Source organism: Aotus nancymaae, unplaced genomic scaffold, assembly GCF_030222135.1.
Source record: "Aotus nancymaae isolate 86718 unplaced genomic scaffold, 86718_ANA_hifiasm-v0.15.2.pri h1tg000036l, whole genome shotgun sequence".
NCBI classification, from domain to species: domain Eukaryota; kingdom Metazoa; phylum Chordata; class Mammalia; order Primates; family Aotidae; genus Aotus; species Aotus nancymaae.
In genome coordinates, this window is record NW_026988450.1 from 10,232,543 (window position 1) to 10,254,601 (window position 22,059).

The window sequence follows — 22,059 nt, forward strand, 5'->3', positions numbered from 1 at the left end:
GTTGCTAACATCCTACAAGGCAAACTACAGTATCCCTCTCTCCCACAAAGAATTGTTCAACCCAAAATGTCAATAAAGCCAGAATTAAGAATCTGTGATCTAGATAGTCAGCTAGGTAATAACTGCTTTTTGAGAAGTTACTTCTTTAGCACCTATCATAGTTCTGGGAACAGAGGTAAAGCTCAACATATGCTTGTTAGAACTAAAAAACCAGGAAAAAAATTATATAAAGTATCTGATATTCCCAGCTTACTAATTATTCCTTGAGATGAGATTGTGCAGATTCCTCTAAATATGCATCTATGACTAATGGATAGGTGACAGACAGGCTGACTGATCACATTACGTGTCCAGTCATTTATCAGGACCTATCCTGCCTTGTGTATAGACACAGAGTTGATAAGAAACCCAGAGAACCCAGAGGTACTGTTCAACAGAGGGTCGCGTCATGAAGGATGCTGAAAGAAAAATTCAGCCTGGAAGCTGAAGCTCTTGCACCATCTCTTGAAGAGGTGCCAAGCTATATTTCATTTGTTAAAACTTGTTTCTACTTCAAGCAAAGTAAAATGGCTGTTTTTGAAATTGATTAGTGATCTATTGACATTAAGAATGTAGTAGGAATCAAGTTACATAAAAATCCATAAACAAGTTCAAATAAATATCCAGTTCATATTCCAATCTAGATAGGAACGGATAGGATCCAAACGTCAAAAACAGTTCTTTAAGACATAGATCTGTAGGACAATTTGCCAAAGTCCACATGGTTGATTATGGAACATTATCCCCCACCGAAAATATTAGAATACATTTGGTGTTAAGGCCCAGATAAGTTAAGTGACTTACCAGGATCTTTCAGCTACACTTTCAATACTTCTAATAAGCATTCTTTCTCTAACTAGATTCCTAGAGGCAGAAATAGGAAAGAAAAAAAAATCTCAAACTCTCCTCTGACCTTCCCTAACATTTTGTAAATACTTATGCAAACTATTTGCCACTCAACCAGATTTTACTAAAATCCACTAACCTGAAATTTTTATAATTGTTTTTGGTCATTAAAGCACTTCCTAAATATCTCACTGACTCAAAATCTCTGAAAAAAGGTTGTTTTTAGTTTTTAAAGTCATTTCACTATATATATTTTTATCTAAATGTTTACTCTTCAAAAGCTAAGTATAATAAACCACATAATTTTTATTATGATGATGTTCTATCACCTACAGACTCCTAGATTTTATCATTTTAAGGACTATGATCAGGTACCTAGAGGTGGGAAGAACTGTGTATTACTATCTTGGTCCCTAATTTTCCCTCTTTGTTGGCTCATGGAATGCTGTGGCCTGACACCAGCTAAAGCATTTGAGCTGAGAACAACAGGTGTTCTTAATTTAGGATCTTCCTAAATGAAGGTGCTATATAAATGTACATTAACAATGGGTTACTTCATTGTAAGCTGATATCCCTCGTGCCTCAATCTTATCTATAAACTTTCTTGGAATTGTCCTAACTCTGTGCTTTATTAATTTTACAGCTCCAGGGTTGAAGTGTAGGAAGAAGGGACAGGAGGAGAAGGCAAAGATAAGATACAATATATATTTTAATCATGAGTTAGAATATTTGCACAGTTACAGTGTGCGTGTATGTGTTGAAATGTGCATGTGTATATACACACATACACATACCTAACACCTCCACCTGCTTCTATGGAATCCCTGCTACATTAAGATATGAAGTGTAACCTTTCCTACAGTCTTGAATTTTTTAATGACTTTTAAATTTGTTATACATAGATTATAGATTTTATACACACACACAAACACACACATATATGTGTGTATATATATATAAAACACCAAATATATATGTGTCATTCAATGATACTAAAGGCATGCCTGTTCTCTCTTCTAGATGTGGGGAGCAGAGTAGGATTAGGTAGCTAAGACCCCCACCTCTCACGGTACTTCCAGTCTGGCAGTGGGAGGCGGCCGGAGGCAGCCAATCAACTACTTAAACTAGACGATTTCGGGTAAGTAACAATGCTCCAAGTGGCTGATATTTATTCACTTCTTCCTCATTACAGGCACTTTCCAGTGACAACTCATTTCATAAAACAGGGTGATGTAATGAGGGGTGAGCGTCGAGGCAGAGGCAAGGTGTGACTTATGGCCAGGGTTTCGGTGCAATGACATTTGAGCTGAGACCTGAATGTGAAGATTTGGGGCAAGCGTGTTCCCAACAGAGGGATGGCTAAGCACAAAGGTCATCCGGTGGGAGGTGGGAGACAGAAAACCAGTGTGACTAGCTCGGTGAGGAGCAGAATAGTATGAACTGAGGTCAGAGATCTTGGCAGAGTCTGAATATCGTATTAAGAAACACGGAATTTTTTTTCCTTTTATCCTGGGTACAATGGGGAGTCACTGAAGGGTGGCCAACCTAATTAATGTATGCTAAGAAGCTCACACTGACTCTTGTGTGGAGAATGTACCATGGAGGAACAAGAGTCAGGAGAGGAGGCCAGTTAGGATCACTGCTATTATCCAAAAAGAAGATGGTGCTTTGGGCCACGGTGGCAGTGGTGAAGAAGGAAGTGATGAGGGCAGATTTCAAAATGTATTTTGGAGGCATTTCTGCTTGCTCAGTTTGGTCAAGACAATAACTGGGTATCTAGCATAACAGAAATAAGATGAACCAAGGATGAATCTCAGATTTTTGGGCCGAGTATCTGGGATGGACAATGGTTCATTTTACATAAAACTCACTCAGTGAAACTTCCTCATTCCAAAAAACATCTTCTTCCCCACTTCCCCCTGTCATTCATTAATCAAACCTTTTTTATTTTTTAAGATCTTGTTTGGACACTACCTCCACTAATTGGGTAGCTTTTAAAATTCCTTATATCATTTTACAACTTACAGTGAGTGTGATGCTTTAAACTGTTGTGTGATTTTCTGAATACATACCTCATTTGTTTTACTAGACACTGGAGGACAAGAACTATTTCCATATTAATTTTTGTATTTCTACCATCAGCAAGCATAGTGTCTCAGACATAGCTTTCCAGGACCTGGGTTCTGGGTCCCTCGGGACAGTCCCAGTTGTAGGCCTAATTATTACTTAGTTACCTGCTTGACTCTCACAGCGGTGTTGTTTAGAATGCTACACTGCTACATATAGTAGACACCCAACGGCCCGGCTATTCTAAGTCCTGTGTGCATGAATGCATATGAATGCAACACAAAGAGAAGAACTGGGATTCAGTTTTAGAATCAATTTTCAAATCAATCTTAGAAACTCTCAGATTCCATGAAGCTCTAAGAATCTTCTGATAAAGAACTGTCTGATAAAGAACCCAGTCAAAAAGTTAAGCCTTCTAGTAGCACAGCAATTCAAGCTCTGTCCACAAATAGAAAATGATATGCAGAATAATGCATTGCAGATATTCAAAGACTTTCATGCATCAGACATTTGCTATTTTAGGTAAACATGCATTTTTAGTATTCAGGTGAACTCTGTAATTTTCCAATGCCATGTGAATGTGCAGAAGACGTAAGCAGGAGAGATCTTCAAATTGTACCGGGTATACAGAGTTGTCCTCGCCATTCCCTCTCTCCATACATACTAAGCAGAAGTGGGGAGGGAAATCCCTGGACACCATCTGCAGGGTTATTGTCACAAACACTCACTCAAATGTTCACAAAGCCAAGAACCCATAACCAGGTCTATTCCTTGTCAAAACATTTGTTTGCTGTCTCGTGGACATAACCCTAATCACTTTCTCATCTCATGCCTGAATGGCATCTTCTTCATAACTTAGACCAAGAGCCCTTCGGGTAAGATTCTTCCTTCCCCTGTGGAGGGCAGCCCTGTGTTCATGGAGGTGCTTATCCAATAAACCGTAATAGGGGAGAATCTACTACTTTATGCATCATAAAGTTGTCATCAAGGTGCCGAGGAAACTCTTGTGATCCACGATTCTGAGTTATGTGCATTTGTCTCCGATAGGCATTTGATATTTTCTCATTAGTAATGTATTTTTCTCAACATTTTGATAGATTGCCCAGAGAGATTTATCTCTATTTTCCTCTTTTTCTGGCCTCTTCAGGAATGCACGTGTTATAGTCATTTCTTTCTGGCTTACTTGGCCTGTGTTTTTTGGAATAGTTTCACATTTTTCATTTTATTTTATTCACACGATCATCAGAGAACAATGGGAGAGAATGTGAGGCGGAGTCTGACCCCCTTCTTCCTCACTGCAGAGCTCCCTACTTTCCAGAAGCACCCCCAGATCGCACATGAAAATGCACCTTGTGCACAGCCACAGCCCCTGACCCTCGGCCCGCCTGCGCCTCTCACCATTCACACTGCAGCTTCAATGGCAAGTTAGAGGAGAACTTATGGATTTAGCCCAAACCCTACACTTAGTAATCCTGTTTTTTGGACCTCAGAAAATTGGAATTTTTAATTTAAAAAGGTCAAAATGTTAACTGAATATGGATAAAAAGTTACTTTGCAAATCATGTCAGTTACATTATAAAAATTGCATTGTTTTTATAAAACCTCACATGAGAGTAAAGAAATTACAATAGTACTTTCAAGAGAATTAAGCATTCCTCACGTAGTTAGCTCTTCTCCAGTGGCCCAAAAAGAAAGAAGGCCACAGGGAAGGACGTGGCCCTGTCCCCTGCTGTTGTGATAAAGCTGGAGGCCGAGGAAGTGGAGAATCTGTTTATAACCTGCTATTCACAAGCATCTATGACAACTGCCTTATTTGGACTATCTCATTTAATCCTCACCACAAGAGGAAGGAAGGATAGGATAACAATCCTTCTCCATTTCACATACGGGGTGGCAGCTAGAGTGCCCTGTGCCCACTCCTGCACCTAGGACGAGCCCATCTTTCCAATCACTGCATGGTAACTGGAACAATGGACACCACGATGTTATGTTTGGGATTCTCTGCCCTCAGACACACCTGATTTCAATATTCTTTCCTTATGCCAATAAAATACCCCTGGTTTTTAACACATCTGCATTTTTATTCCATCTTTTAAAGTATATTGTGCTCTGAGAAACAGCCCTTTGTCATACCATTTTTAAGGGACTATGTTTCCATAGCTTTATGCTACTAGAAACTGTGCTGTCACTTTGCCTTGCACTGACTACTCTGAACATGCAAAGATAATGTGCCCCTTCCCCTTTGCAGTGAAGACCAGCTGTGTATGCATAAGAGGGTCTTGGCCCATTGGGCTACTCTGGTAAACCCATCCAGGACTAAACTCTGTTCTGGGGACTTTATGCAGTCCATTGAGTGCCTGGGCTGAGCTGGATTGTGAATTACCATGAAAATCTCACAAAGTGCTCACACGCTTGGACCCTATAGCTCCTCTTTTGAGATAACAATGCATGACTTTTGCACAGCACAGAGAGAGGCTTCCCGGTAAGTTTTTGGCCTCATGAGGGAATCTCCACAATCCTATCCCCAGAGGCTGGGACATTCCCTAGGCTGGGTGAGAGGAAGAAGGCTGGTGTCCCAATGGCCTCATGATCCTTTGTGGACCAGCCTTCTGATCCTCACTCTGGGATTTTTCAGGAGGGCCCGGAGCCCACGCGGGGACATGAGTGTGCTGCTCCTTTGGGACTTGGCCTGTCAAGATGCTTTTGTGATCTCAGCCACGTGAATTTATCATTTGTGAGCAGGAATGAAGAAAACCTGGATGAGTTTATTTATAATTCAATGTTTATTTCTTTGGCTTTCATGAAGACATTGCATACAGAATATGCAGTTTTGAGGGGGGACAAACCGATATAAACACATTAGAAAAAGTAGCAGGAATTTAATAAACAGAGGTAAACATTTCTAGCTAATTTTAGGTCTACTATTCTTGGCAAGCTGTCTAGAATTTTTCCTCCTTTTATTTATAAAATGACTTCAATATCTTCATACATTTATAAGCTAAATTTTTTATACTGTCGATGGAGGGAAAATAATTTTGAGGTTGGCTAATAATGGGACTATGATTAACGGCAGAGACCCCAACTTCTGGTCTTAGGTTAGAGCTGCAGAACCCTTGTTTGTTGTACAGCCTGTTGCTGCCTGAGAAGCTAACACTGTCTTCCTTGCAGAAGATTGGTATAACTTAATACTGTGTTTTTGACAAAGAGCTGACATTTTTCATTAGCTGGAAAGCTAATGTCTTCAACAAGTGACTTGAGAATGGACCTACACCTTTAGGTACTAAAAAGGCTAATCTTGTGTCCAGATTAATCCCCGCAACCATATAGTGATGTAAATACGATTGTCGTCACATTTTTTTCTTTTATAACTAAGAAAACTGAGGCTCAAAGAAATCAAGTGATTTGTCAGTCACCCAGCCAGAATTTCAAGCCCATCCTTCTTTCATTGAAATGTAGCATCTCACTTTTTCTCTACTCATTCTCTCTTATTATTTCAGCAATGTAAAAATAATATGTTTATTTTGATTTTTTTAAAGGAGGGCGAACTGTGAATGTTGTCTGCATTTACACTATCAGCTTGAGTCGTTATGGTGCTGAGTTCAACAGGAGAGAGACTGAGAGAGAGAGAAAGGACAAAAAGCTCAATTTAGGTTTCCAGTGCAAATTTACCAAGCCCCTATCAAGTGTAAAGCATGGCTCCTGGCCTCACCAGAAACGTAGAGGAGATCTATGCCCAGCCTGCCTGGTTTGCCACCTACCAGCTGCCATCCCTGTGCTCTACCTTTTTGTCCTATGGTCCTTCTGGGTAGGATGAGAATCACACCACCCACCTCCTGGTGTGATCGTGGGGATGAAGAAGAAAACTGTGTAAAACACCTGGCCCAGGACTTAGTAAGAGTCAGAGCACAATAAATGTCAGTGTAGGGGTTGTTAGAACGTCCCATGGAACACACATACCAGTAATGAGAAGAGGAATGACAGATAGTATAAGAAGAACCCTGACCACAAACTATGGGGGTTCGGAGGTGAATAACCCAGCAGCTGACATGAAGCTCACTGTCTGCCCAGTACTGCTCAGAGGGCTTCAGATGCACAGACTGATCAAGCCTCACCACAAGCAGGAAAACTGAGGCACAGAGAGGTGGAATGACTTCCCAATGGGCACATACAGATAGTGAGGGGCCAGCCAGGGTTCAAGAGCAGGCGGCCTCACCCAGATCCATAGATGTCCCCACCACTCATACGGCTTCTCAAGACCCCAGTGCTATCAGTAGGTTTCTGTGGATGACTACAGCACTCCCTGGACAAGTGAAGAAGTGTTCCATATTTGAGAATTTGATCTTTCATGGTCTCAAGTTTTCTCCAAGTTTCATACATGTAACCCAAGTAAATGACCAGTTTCTGGGTTCTATCATTCACTATACATACTACCTGCAGATCTGAGGCATCATGAAGATACCCTAGAAATGTCTGATCTGTGCGGGAGATGCTGCAGGGAAGCACAGCTTCAGAAAAGGAAAGGCATCTGCTATTAGCTGGGAAATGCAGGGCAGCCTTGTGTGCTATGGAAATCAGGAACAAGCCTGCTTTGGGGAAAGCGAAAAGAACCACACACAAGAAAGTATCCATGTGACAGTAGTTGTTAACCAGAGGTCCCACTCTGCATCTACCCACTGGGGAAATGGCTTCTGATACTTTCAACCATGGCTTCATCTTGGTGCAGCTACCTTTTAATTCTAAAGACAATGGGCTCAGAGTCCCATTGTCATAACCAGCACATACACAAACATAACCAACACATGAATGTGTAGAGAGAAAGAAAAAAAGATAGATAGATAGACAGATAGATAGATAGATACATACATACATACAGATGCAAGTAGCATACTTCTATTGTACATGAATAATAGTTATGTGATCATAGCCTATTTTCCAAATAGATTTTGAGCACTATGTATATACATCACAATAGAAAAGAATACTTCAAAATGCTAATAATTTTCTTTGTCTCTTGATAGTCTTAATAATACAGTGTTTTTAGCAATAAGCTTTATGAATCCACCATCTTAATAACTGCAGAGAGAGTTATTTTTCATCCATAGCATATGCAAGTTTCATACTGTATGAAGTATGACCTTATCTCCATTTGGCAAACCGTTAGTTACATCTACTGGTTAATACAGAATGTGATTACATATACAATAGATATAAAAATGTAAAACATTTAATAGTGTGATGTGTTTTCAGTGTTGGATATTTTTATTAAAGATTATCAAGACAATTAAAGAAAACAAAACTCCCTAAATGTTGAAAAACAATGCTTTTCAAATGTAACACATTTTGAGAGGGTTTCTTGCCTATCAAAAATAAAAATGTTACCCTGAATTATAAAAAGAAGTTTAATCCTCTCTCTGTCAGAGAGTGCTTATGTTTCTCTGGGGAATTTGTACAGTCCATTAAATTCAGAGAAGTTTACCAATTTTGTGGTTATATATTTATCAAAATGCTAAATATTAGGTGAAAGAAAAAAAGACATATTCTCTGGATGATTTTGGTATTTGTGATATTTTAAGTTATTCAAAAAAGGAAAGTAAAATCTAGCATTTTAATGACTATAACAAATGGTCAAAAACCCTCCAGGACCTTATACCTTTTCTCTTATGCAGTGTGTACTGCTGCTGGCAGAAAGAATTATATAAATAGTTAACATAAAAAGACAAATTATATCATGTTTCTGTAGGTAATGCTTATCCACATAAAAGATCTCGAAACTTTCAAACTAGAAAAAAACTAAAGTGGAAAAAAACATCTAAAACCAAAATCTGCTTTTAAAGCATTCCCATATGCGCTGGATAATAGTAGTTAATGAATAATGAAGGAAGTGGTGTCTTGAAATGAGACTGGCGCATTGTTCTCCTGAAAAGCATTTTAGATGCATTCTCCTATGATTTCATGATGAAATGAGTTTATAATGCAACATCTCAATGTTAATAATCTACTTGCATAAATCAAGCAAAAATCAAGTCAAATACATGGCAAGCTGAGATAGAATCATTTTGTAATTAAAAAAATAACATGAGTCATATGGGCAAATGTTTAATAGACATTAATTTTTCACACTACTACTATTTCTGCCCCCAAGACTTTGGGAGAGTAGGCAAAAATACATTCCTTTAGAAGTCTTGTAATTTTATTGATTGTTTTTCTCTATAAAAATAACTGTACTCAGCTGGGCGTGGTGGCTCACACCTGTAATCCTAGCACTTTGGGAGGCCAATGTGGGCAGATCATGAGGTCAGGAGTTCGAGACCAGCCTGACCAACATGGTGAGACCCTGTCTCTACTAAAAATACAAAAATTAGTCAGGCATGGTGGCACATGCCTGTAGTCCCAGCTACTCAGGAGGCTGAGGCAGGAGAATCGTCTGAACCTGGGAGGCAGAGGTTGCAGTGAGCCGAGATCGCGCCATTTGCACTCCAGCCTTGGCAACAGAGTGAGACTCTGTCTCAAAAAAAAAAAAAAAAAAAAGCTTTACTCAGAATATAAATGGATTCATCTAAAAAGGAGGATAAACTACACATTGTAATTCATTGTCAAATATATCAATTTAATAGTGGAATAGGTGAGAAATGATTAGTAGTAAGTTAAGTATTAAGACTATGAAGTTAGACCTATGTTTAGGGCTCAAATTCATTTAGCTATATTGAAAGGATTATAACATTTTAGACCCCATGACACATGACATTATACTTTTTAAAAAACTGGAATATTTGTATCATTTTAGACTAAACAACTGCTTAAAAGTGTCAGCCCAAAAGGCAATAATAATCTTGTACCTGTCTGGGGAAAATATTAGGGTTGGAGATAACTTAAAGTGGGAACAAATAGATTCATTCAACCAGAAATGGTTACTGAGCTCCTACTATGGGCTGTACACTTACATAGAGCATTGTTATCAGTACTTTCTGCATGAAGGTCTAGGCAACAAAACCAAGTAAGCTCTCAGGTCCTCTTTCCTGTAATGAGCTTATGAGGCAGAGAGAGAACAAGAAAAATGTTTCTCTTCATGGGGAGTGGACTTAATGCTGAATGATGAAGGAAGGAAAGAAAAAGTAATCCTTGACACATGAAGCACCAGCATGATTATTCAAAGTAGAAGAGCAAGGACAGAACATTCGCTGGACCTGAGATGAGGAGCACGGAGCTCAGTTATAGAAGAAGCACTGGAGGAAGGACGACCCACAAGAAGCCCCATCTGTACCCACCACACCCATGACAGATCTTCCAGGTATGTAACTGCTATCTTGAACAGGCCTGTTTTCATTTGTTGTTTATTCCTTCTTTCCAGTCCTATGTCTTCTTTATCCAGATTCTTTGCTGCTTTCCCTAAACTGCCCCCTCAACACATTAGGAAACATTTTACTAACAATTTTGAAGTTATAGCTAATGACTGAAAGCTCAGGGCTAGGATCTGGGAATTCTTACTTATGAATATCCTTAGAATCTTTTTGTTCAAAGACAATTGTTCACATAAAACTATAATACAGTTTTTATACATCTTTGTTTGCTAAGGGCTGTTTATATAATGGATACCTAGGCAGGAAAAAAAAGGTGCCTTGAAGAGCAATGCCACAGTGGCCTTTCAGATGTTTGCCTTTAGGACGTGAAATGAGCTACATCAATACAAGATGAGAACTACTGGCTAGAAACCAACACGGCAAGAGTCACACACTATAGGCGGGATCAATGAATCAGCAATTAAACATATCAGCAGTCATTGACGCTATTAAGGACCCTATCATAAGATGTACCTGTAGAGGCAAAGAAGAATTCGAAAACTCCAGAAATTAATCTGCAATCTCAGCTTCTAGAGCTCTGCCATTCCTTGTGGTCAACATTCCTTAAGATTATAAATATCAAAAAAAAAAAAAAAAAGGAGCTAATTTGATTTAAAAGTTAAAAAATAATGACCTTTGAGGAAAAGTTAAAGGAATTGGGCTTACTTGGGCCAGGTAAAACACAACTGCAGGACTGACTTAATAAATGTCAAATATTTGAAATCAACTGTTCTCCAAGCATTCAGATGGCTGAGGCAGACAAAATAGACTAAATTTGCAGTCAGAGATTTTGGTTTAACTTTAATAAGGAAATTCCTGGAAGGAATCTAAATCTCTTACTGCAGTTTAACTTAATGTTACAAGGTTAATTAGACATAAACAGGCTACCAAGGAAAGGTATGGAATCTTGGCTCTTAGAAAACCATATATCTCAAATGATTTAGGTTTATTCCTGCCTAGACTTAAGAGACTGGATGAAGTAAGTCCCAGAGTTTGCTTACAGCGTAATATATAACTGATTTTATAGCTTTTTTACTTCTTTCATGCATGGGTGAGGCACATATTTGTATGAACTCTAGGGCTGAAGAAAAAGTACAGGAAATCCTATATACCAAGTGAATCTTGAGTCTGATTACTTGGCTTAGAAAAGAAAAAGCGTTATTTTTAAATTGGCTCCTTTCCTGAATACTATTAAGGAGAACTCTAGTTTGGAATAATATTTTATTATAGCAATAAAAGATAGCCCCAAATCATTAACATACTTAGTCCATTGAACTATGTCAATGCCACATTCAAACTAGTCTGTTTTGAGCAAACAAAGGTCTTAAGTAGATCTTAACAACTAGCTACAGACAACATCTATTTTTGGGCTTATTAAGAATTTGTCCGAAAAGAAAAAACCCAACTAACTCGCATATTTATTGTATATGGACAAAACTAAGAACAAAAAAACCCAACCCATTTCTCCACAAAATCAAAGTGGTTTAACACATTGTTCTTATGTTCTATGATATTTAAAAAAAGGATAATTTGTGAAAAAATACAGGCTGTAATTGCTAAACATTTGATGAATTGTGGCATAATGCTAAATAATTGTTCTTTATCTTTTTTCCTTTGTCAGAGTGGCAAAATTATTTTTATGGCTTCTTTTTTTTTTTTTAAAGAAAAAAAAAGCTGCTGTGACATCCATTCCACTTTAAACAAACACTTCTATTATTTCATCATTAAATGAGCTGACCTCATAAGCTCCTCCATGTCCTGAAAGATGCTTAGCTCTAGTCCATGGTTACATACTTTATGCATTACATGAAATAAAATACCTCAAGATTTGGAAAATATTTATTTTAAAAACAGCAATCAAATTGTCTGTAATCACATTTTCTGCTTGGCTTTGAAAGCTGCATTATTCAATATGCCAGTGGTCTTTTCCATAATGGCAACATATTGGAAATTCATGCTGCTCTAATACATCTGAATTCCTTGATGTGCGGCACTCCCTATAGGCCTGAAGGAACACTCCTGCTTCAGTTTCATGAGTCCTGTGTAGCACCTACGAAAGTGATGGTTGTCAAAACAGTTGTTTGGCCTTTGAATGCAAAGTGTGCCATGACTGAATGCTAAAGATGACAATAAATCTGAGTATATACATTATGCTTGCTTTTGTTGCCTGGAAAAAGAAGGCATTTGGGAAATAAACCCCCCAATTTCATTGCCTTTTAACATCTTTTTTCCATTTCAAACTCCAGAACTGGAAATTTGACACATTCAAAGAAATTGAAATGGCCTTTGTTGCTTTCCTCATTGTAAATTTTCTATAATGTGTTATTAGGAAGCACACTCTACAAAAGGCCCAGGTTCTAAATGAATCCTTTCTTCGAGGCCATTCTAAAACTTTGCACGGTTTTTCTTTGTATGAAAGAGCTTCTGTTGACTGCACAAAGAACAAGCAATCACCACATATAGGCCAGGCTGAGAGTCTGGGATGACTTTATACAAGGTTGCATTTTCCTGTTCACCAATCCATGATTAAGCCCAGCGGTGAATGTACCAGAGTGGGGAGAAACAGAAGAGAGACTCCTGATTGCAGTTTGGAGAAATCAAAGGATTTTTCTTCAGCTGTGAATACTTGATATGGGCATGTTCTTATGCTACCTTTCTGCTAAAATAGTTCTGTAGTTTCCTTTTAACAACATGAAAACACTATCCATCCACACAAAGCAACATCCCTTTTTTTTTAATGGCAGGATAACAATTTCCAGTCAAAAGAAATTATCTATCCAGTAGGTTCTTATAACTGATTAAACTTTGAAGGGGGGGCAGTTAAAACACGGAGACAGCCAAAGCAATGGCAAGAAAAATTACTAGGTAACTAATATGACAAACCCAGTGAGTCTCAAAGTCTAGATCAAAGTTGTGTGGTTAACAGAGAACAAATTATAGGAAAATGCTAGTCCTGAAAAAGATCAGGGAGATCAACTAGTCTTGGGGCTTTCCATCTTCTTGGGGACAGAACATTTGTTCAAGGGAACTTTTATAAGAAATGCAAATAAAAATAAAAGCAACGCTGTTCCGGCTAACTCCTGCGCCCCACCCCTAACCCCACTCCCAACAAGCTCAGTGCGGACCCTGCTGGTAAGAGGGTGCAGTGACTTCCCCATGACTGACAAGCTTATCCATGGCTCTCATTTCAATGCTTTTCTAACTAGACTCCACTCTCTGAGAAGTGCACACAAATCAATTACCCACTATCAAAATAACTCAGAAGAATGTTGAGAAAAATGGAACTCTTGCATATTGGGTCATGAATGACTGTTTAACTTGGACCTAGAGAATCAGAACTAATTGGCACTTATTTGACAGTTATATACTTACAGAAATTCTACTCTGTTTTATAGTCTGTCTTAGAAAAAAGGGACTTTAGGAAAATGGAATCCTTTTTAAAGTGCCAGAAATTTAACTTGTTGCAGGAATCCCTCCTAACAATAAAATGGCACAGACAAGAAAATGCAAAAAAGTAGTGGGAAATTTGGGAAAAACTTTCACCCTATGTATGCTGCACCTCAATATGTCTATGATAAATTCCAGAAGGCAATATAGATATCCTACCTTGGTTACCTTTTTATCAAAAAGGAGTTCTCGTTGAATATATCTAGCCAGTCATTGCAGATATAAGCTACTTTAATACCTACAACATGATGAGATTAAACAGGTGAAACTGAGGCACATGAAGTTACTCAAGGTCACATAGCTGGTAAGTGGAAGCGCCAGGATTTGAATTGAGGCACTCTGGCCCAGAGACATCAGTTTAAATCACAATGTTAAGTAAAGACACCCAGTAAAAGGTAAATACTCCTTTGGTTAATAGTAGGCTTACTGTAGTCTTTTTTGACAGATGTGAAGATTCAGGATGAAAGTATAAATAACTCTTTTGGAAAGTCTTCCCTCCCATGCATTTTAACTTCTCCAAAACAGTCATACAGGCTTGCTTTTCTAATTTTATTTAACCAACGCTTATATAATGTTTCCTATGTGCCAGCTACTGGTCTGAGTAATCTCAAATATTTCCTGAATCCCATGAGGTAAGGCTTATTATTATCATCCCCATTTTCCTGATAAGGAAGCTGGAGTATTTACTGGCTAAGCCATCAAGTCACTTAACCACTTTGAACTTACATTTTCCATTTGTAAAATTGGGATACTAAAAGCTCATTCAGACACTGATTTTTAATTATGGACTAAACTGTTGATGTCTAATATATTAGGCAATTGCAGGAAATGCTTATAAATGGTGAAACAGTATCACTATGTTGGCAGTGGAGATAAGAAACAGAGGTAGATACAAGAAAATGTATCTAAAATCAAAATTTTAGTAAATGATGTGTATTATGATAATTGATATATAAGTAACATCTATAATATCTATTAATGCATATATAAAACATTACAATAACATCTAATACAAGAACTAAAGTATTTTTCACTTCCTTGATCCATTTGAATACTAAAATTTCATCATGTGAAAATACTAATAGAAAGATACAATCACAATACTAACAGCAAAAGGCTCAGCTTTGATCACATTCAAAAGCTTCTAGAAAATATAATTGGAGAAAGTTGATTCTATATATACATTTTCCCAGGATGACTTCTACTCATAGGATTTTTAAATTCACAGAAAATTCATTATTTAGATGCTACAACTGTTAGCTTTTATTAGTTGCTCTCATATTGTAGGTGACCTTGAAAGATAATCTTGGAAGGAGCACTGTCATTTCTCGGTGGGCAACAGTTACACTCTCATAACTATAGACACTATTTTCCTGTCTAATGGGCACTGATGACCTAAACTGTCCCTACACATAAACATATTTCAACAATTGGCAAACCAGTCCATAACTCAGTTGTTAAATTTTGGGATCATATTAGCCATGAGCAAAGTTGCTAGCAAAGAGTTTTAGTTAGTTTTTACAAGGAAGTGTGATGAGCAAATTTAATATTATTCAAAGTTTCTTTCAAAGAAAATAATCCCTTCATGTTTTTAATATTTAAAATATGAAAAGACAAAATGTTGTTCATCTTTGGATCCATACATATTTGGGGATGCAAAAACGGCATAATGGCACATCACACTGGTACAGTTCCTGGGCACCTCTTACCTGCATTGGGATAACAGGCCCCAGGGGCCTTCCATAACTCCAGTCTCTCACTGCTGCTACCCACACAGGATCCTATTGCCAGAAGGAGTTTCCTACAACACTGCCTTCATAATACTTTTGTCCTTGAGTAGAAACTACCAACAATTTCTTACAATCTGTCCTATCATGACCTAGCTCTTTAATTGGTTTTGAAAGTTTTGGTCAAATCTCCCATTTCAAAATACCCAATCTGATTTTTGAACACTCTCCAACGTGCCTTTTCTTTCCTTTCTGTTTATCCAAATCAAAACCCTCCTTCAAGCCGTGACTGCTGTCCTACCTTTTCTAAGTAGACCCAAACCGGTGTACAGGTCATCCTTTCAACTAAGAGTTCCTGCTGAGTTCATGGTCAGGACATCTGAGTTGGGCACTTCTCTCAGTCTCCAATTGCTCCATGGTTCTCTCTAATTGTTTCACAACTATTTACATTTTAACTGTCCAGAAGGACAGTGGCTGTCTTATCAATCACGAGCCTTTTCAAACATTTAGACCATGGTAAGCATTCAAAGTATATACACTGAGGAATGGCATTAGTCACATGAGAGCTCAAAACAAGAACTGAAGAGGCTCTTTGTTTCTCATAGGAATTAGTAGACAAAAGATAGATCCCGATTCCTCCAACTTTATTACATTTCTATTGCAACTTTATAGTGTATCAGACTTTGGCTTCTGAAATCTAGCCAGAGATTCCCAAGCCTTGAGAAACAGGAACAACAAATTTAATCTCCAAATCTTCTTTCTCTGAGACCATGCTGGCTTTTAAAAAAATGGGCTTAATATAGACTTAATGCTAGGATCAACATCATTAATTAGACCTATTCTGTCCAATACAGTAGCTGCTAGGTGAATGTGGCTACTTAAATGCAAAGTAATTAAAATAAAATAAAATAAAAAATTGGTCCCTCAGTCCCACTAGCTGCATTTAATAGCCAGTTGACTACTGCTGTTGGACAGCACAGATTATAGAAGAGCTCCATCATCACACCACATTCCACTGGGAAGTGCTGAACCTTACCCACAGCCTCACCAACAAAGACATTTGCTGGAGTCGCTTTTTGCTTGCAGCATTAAAGGCTAGGACCAGTGCTGTTAGGAGGCACAGTAGATGTGCAGCTCCAGAATGCAGCTTGAGGGGTATTGGGAAGCCTTGCCACCCTGTGAAAATCCTGAACAGGCTCACCTTCAAGAACTAGAATGGCAAATCAGAGCTTCATTTCTTTAGCTTAGGCCAAATAGGGGATTTGTCTCCTCTCTACCCTGTAAAGTGTTGAACGTTCCAAGGGAACCATCATGCTGAGGCACAATTATCAATGTCCAGTTTTTGACAGTGGGTTGGTGGGTGGAGAGTACAAGGACATTTGATAAACAGAAAGAAGCTCCTGGTAGGGAAAGAGGAAGGCAGAGTGGGAGCAGACCTGAAAGTGGACTGCCTCATGTCTGTGACTGACTCCAGTCCCAAATGTGCCATTTGAAGATGGCATGACTGCCATGGGCAGCAAATCTGGAAAAATTCTCTGAGCCACAGTTATTGACATTGCATAAGCAATTCTTTAAGAGTGAGGTCTCTTAAAGGTATATTGAGATGGATGTAGAAATGCTAAGGAGGGTAAAATGTTACTAGAAAGGAGGTAACTTTTATAAAAGAAAAAGGCTTGAACTACATAATCGAATATCTCTTCATCCCTCCTATGGCCCCACTCTCATTCCCACCATGGGGAATAAGCCTAGAGAACAAAACTGGCATTTTCCACGTATACTGACCGCCCCCTTCTTCTCCTTTCTAGGGAACAGGGGTCCCTACAGGGGCATGACCTAAATGCCTTCTTTGGCTCATGAATTGAGTCTGAAGACATAGTCCCAAAGGGGAGTAGGCAGGCAATATTTCAAGGTGACTACATTGAAGTACATTTTTCAGCTTTACACATTCAGCATGTTTGTTGCAAAAGTCCATTTTCTATTTATGGAGTCATACTTAATACTCATAAGCTGAATCTATACAAGCGGAATATAATCTAAAAACCCGAGTGACGGTGCTGCCCATGAGTTCTCCCCTCTTGGCTGCCCAGATGGCTGCCAGATTTTAGGAAAATTCTATACACCACTGTGTATTAGGCAGTAGGCTCTGGGTTTCATTCTCTAAAGAAACTACTTTGGAGTTTCTTTTGAGTCTACTGTTATTCTACCCTTATGTTCATGATTAACAGAAAATTCCTCCTGTAAAATCACTCAAGTTAGAGATGTTTTCCCCCAATGATTTAGATAAGTGATAATATAAAATGTGTTTTTTATCAGAAACAACATAATATGGGCAAGTTCATCAATTTGCTCATTGTGAAAATGACAGTCCTGTTCAGTGACTTATGAAAATGACAAGAGAGTTAGTTGGACTGTTAAGTGCTTAAACAATGAAAACCAAAAAGTGCTAATTAAAAGTCACTGTTAACCTGCGAGGAGGGTTTATGACATGGCCATATACTACTGATTTACTTTTTCCACTACTGTGGTATAGACAGAGAAATTATTAAGTTTTTAGATGACATAAAAATCAAAAGGAAAGATTTTATAATAACCCAGTGTTTTTCAAGTATAGGATGCTTGTAAAAAATATAGACCCCTGTACTCCCTGGGTACAGCCTGAGAATTTGATTTTTTGCTAGTTTGCTGGTTGATACACATTCCTATTAAATTAAAAAAATTAGTGGGAATTCATAGTGCTGTCATTATAAATTGTTAGAAAACAGGTTCAGCAGACTGAAACACTTTAATGGAGATAAATTTTGATCACCAGAATTATACCTTCAAAATAAAAATGAAAATGGTTTTCTTACTTTCCTAAGGTATACATTTGTAGAACTTGAGAGCAGAAAACAGAAGGAAAATTGAGGTTAACAGCAGCTCCTGTTCAGAAGATGTGGGGATTTCCCTTTTGGGGAGGAATCCTACACTGGATGAGAGGTGGCATCTTTCAAGATTGCTTTTTCTCTGAAAGCTGGTAAGTTGGTTTGACTCTATGACAGCACATTCGGTGTCAAACAGTATTTAGTAATTTGGATTATAAATATGAGTTGCCGCACAAGTAATTAATTGATTTCTCTTTGACGTAAATATAAAATAGAAAACTGCTTTAAAAATCTGTATGATTTATAAAGAACCATCTCTATAGAGAGAAACAGTTTCAAAATGCTATGCTCACAAAGCCATGCCCTCACATCAACTTAGTCCTTTTCTCATGGTATCACTCAGCCCCCATCACAAACAGGTCAGCAGATTCTTACCACGGAAATGGAGTTAGAAAGCAGTGCTCCATCCTGGCCCAGCATATTGGAGACAGTGATTTCAGGGAGGTCCATGTTTTGTGGATGAAATGGTAGCAGGCCATTATGGTTCATGGGGTGACACAGAGAATGGTAACCAGATTCAACTTCATTCAGGTGCACCAGCGAGTGGTCCGGGAGGGAAGGAGGAGTAATTGGTGGAATGTTGAAGTCTTCACTTTCCAGGCTTGGACCAGGGTAGGACTGTGAAAAGACAAGAGTGACATTGTTGCAAATTATCATCTTCTTGCTCTTCATCATCATATCAAACACATTTGACCCTTTAGATATTATTACACACAGCATATGGGTTTGGAAAAGACGTTTCAAACTTTCAGATTATCCTGCTGCCATTTCATCATTATGCATGAAAGAAAATTGCCTCAAAGGCAGATCCACTTCTGGTATAAAGACTACTTCCATTAGGTGGTTTTATTTTTCCAAAAAGCTGAACTCAAACAGATTTCAAAGGTCCCATTAAAATTTTCCAGAGTTTTAATCTAGCTGAATACCTTTTTCATGGGAATTGTAGGGAAAGGAAGGCAATTTATAAAATTAATGTTTGATCAAACATGTATCACAGAGCTCCCTACTGCTCAGATCATGGGATGTAATAAAAATGAATTCCAGAAGTTCTGGGCAATTGCTTTTGGGTTTTGAAAGCCTACCTGCTCACAATTGACAAAAGAAAATGTCTTAGAAAAGAAGCAACTTAAGTATGCTGCATAAAAGTGCAGTTCCAACGAAAGTTTATGAAAAAAAGTCATTAAAAGATATTTTTACTATAAAGATTTTATCAACAAAATCAAAGTGAAGATTACTTTTATGATTTCTAATGAGATTTACTTGATTTCCCCCTAAGAGCTGATAAATAACATTGCAATCATTGAAATTCAGTTCAGTCCATTTTGAAAGGCAAAACAGTACTAATAGTATTATAATACTATTTCTGGAATAAAAGTCAATCAGTAAAATGAATAGCATTAACATATGTGGGGTTTTTTTTCTTTTACAAACTAGCATTATATAAAATAGAAAGGGAGGGAAGGGAGCAGGAAGGAAGGATTATATGAGGACACGCTTGTTTAAAATGGAATGTGGTAAATGTTGAAAAATAAATGGAAAAAATAAAAAATAAAACATTGTTACCAATTAATATTAAAAACACAGTAACATATAGCAGTCCTTCATAGAACAGGTGTCACAGTATGAAAGGAAACATTTCGGTCTGGATAATTCTTGCAAGCTTATCTTTAAGAGGGCCTTCCTTCATAGTTTTTGGGTGTATGGGTAACAAGGATTCCCTTGTCTAACAGCCCAGAGCCTGCTCGAGTGTTCAAGATTGGAAATGAGCAGGCAAGGGCAGGAGCCAAAGAAAGTAGTGTAAGGTATTCATTGGGTGTCCAGCCAATAAGCGTCATGCTCCTGTGTCCAAGTGCCTGGGGTTATTTTTTCCAGATGGAGTCTATTTGTCTAACAGAAAGAAAATTTTCAAGTTCCACTTTCTAAATGTTGTACAAGGTTTGATATATTTGTTTAGGTGCCATCAGAAGACTAGATTAAATGAAGAGCTACTTGGAACATCTGGAATTTAGACCTGGTCATAGAGCAGCACATGTAGGTTAGAGACAGGGGATGTATGAAGGGAAAATTGGACTCTTCCATGCAGATAATTTTCTTAAATATCTAAAGTTCTGCTAAAAAAAAAAAAAATCACCAGCTCTAAAAGTTCAGTCACTTGTTATCAAATTCTTCTGTTAACAATATGTATTTCATGTGAAAAAATATGTGTGTGCTGTGTCAAGATTACAAGTTTGATGAAATTCTCACTTGCCTGATATATATTAGACCCTTACAGATCTAAGTCCACGGTTCCTTGTATAAGTATGCATACAGGCATAAAAGATGCCTAATGGGGAGGTGGGAGAGATGTCTATTTCATATTAAAGCACTGTACCAAGGCCTTTGACTATGTTGCCTCCATTTAATCATTACAATAATCCATTGTGTAGCTATTATTACCCCCAGTTTCCTGAAGAGAAAATTGAGGCTCAGAAATTAAATAACTTGTCCAAGTTTACTCAGCTTGGAAAATATCAACTCAATACACATGAGGGATAAATATATCATAAAAGAAGGTATAAAAGTAGTTTAATTGCTACTATTTTATTAGGTTGAATGATACAAAATTGCCAATATCCAACTGTTTTTGATACAATTTCATAATTTAAGTAATAGTATTAGTATTAATATCAGGCCTTTCCTTTCCCAAATTCCACCCCATTGCCCACCCACTGAAATGAAATACTCTATATGAGCACAAGATTTCATAATTTGTCTCTTTGTCAACATTGCAAATGCTGAATTGTTGATATCTATCTTTTAAGAAGTTAATTAGTGCCTGTTTGAAACTTTCCTGGTCGGGTGCCGTAGCTCACGCCTGTAATACCAGCACTTTGGGAGGCTGGGGTGGGCAGATCACTTGAGGTCAGGAGTTTGAGACCAGCCTGGCAAACATGGGGAAACCCCCTCTCTACTAAAAATACAAAAATTAGCCAGGTGTGGTGGTGCATGCCTGTTGTTCCAGCTACTCAGGAGACTGAGGCAGGAGAATCGCCTGAACTCAGGAGGCAGAGGTTGCAGTGAGCTGAGAGCACACCATTGCACTCCAGCCTTGGCAACAGAGCAAGACTCTGTCTCAAAAAAAAAAAAAAGAAAGAAAAAAAGAAAGAAAGAAAAGAAACTCTCCTGAACAAGGCACAACTAATGCCAGCGATAAAGGAGAAAGATGTTTTTAATTTTAGAAATACCGTTAAATCTCTGAAAATACTAAGGGATATTCCACCTATAGTACACCATCACTTTACATTCTAGGGTTTCTTCAGTAGTTAAATCTTAATTTGCTGTACTTAAAAGAAGGTTTAATTGGTATCACTTTACATTCAGTGATAACAATTGTATTGCAATTTAGTTAAGCTACAACGCTACAAAGTTAATTTTCATGTAATTAAACATTAATGTTATTTAATTCATACAATTATACACCAAAACCACAGATTCCACAACTTAACTGGTAATAGGCAGTTATGTGGATCAAGAATTTTAACTACCAAGGTTACTTAGTAGTTTCTGTTCTTTATATTAGAAGTCATGATATGGTTATTTGCCATGAGCCTATTACAATGTAATTGATACCATATAAAAGTATAGTGGTAATTGTATAAATGCCAAAATGTCCCAGAACTTACAAGTTCAATGCCA

At 37.9% G+C, this 22,059-nt stretch overlaps 1 protein-coding gene across 4 annotated transcripts in view; it reads right to left on the reverse strand.

Annotated features, from left to right (window-relative positions):
* TOX (thymocyte selection associated high mobility group box) overlaps nt 1-22,059 on the reverse strand; it is a 313,410-nt gene that overhangs the window by 116,355 nt on the left and 174,996 nt on the right. For all 4 annotated transcript variants that reach the window (XR_010345528.1, XM_064384220.1, XM_021671420.2 and 1 more), the window contains one exon: nt 18,760-19,002. Coding sequence is in view for 3 of the 4 variants with exons in the window: in XM_064384220.1 (XP_064240290.1) it covers nt 18,760-19,002 (243 nt within the window). In the remaining variant the exon portion in view is untranslated. The remainder of the gene's footprint in view (nt 1-18,759; nt 19,003-22,059) is intronic.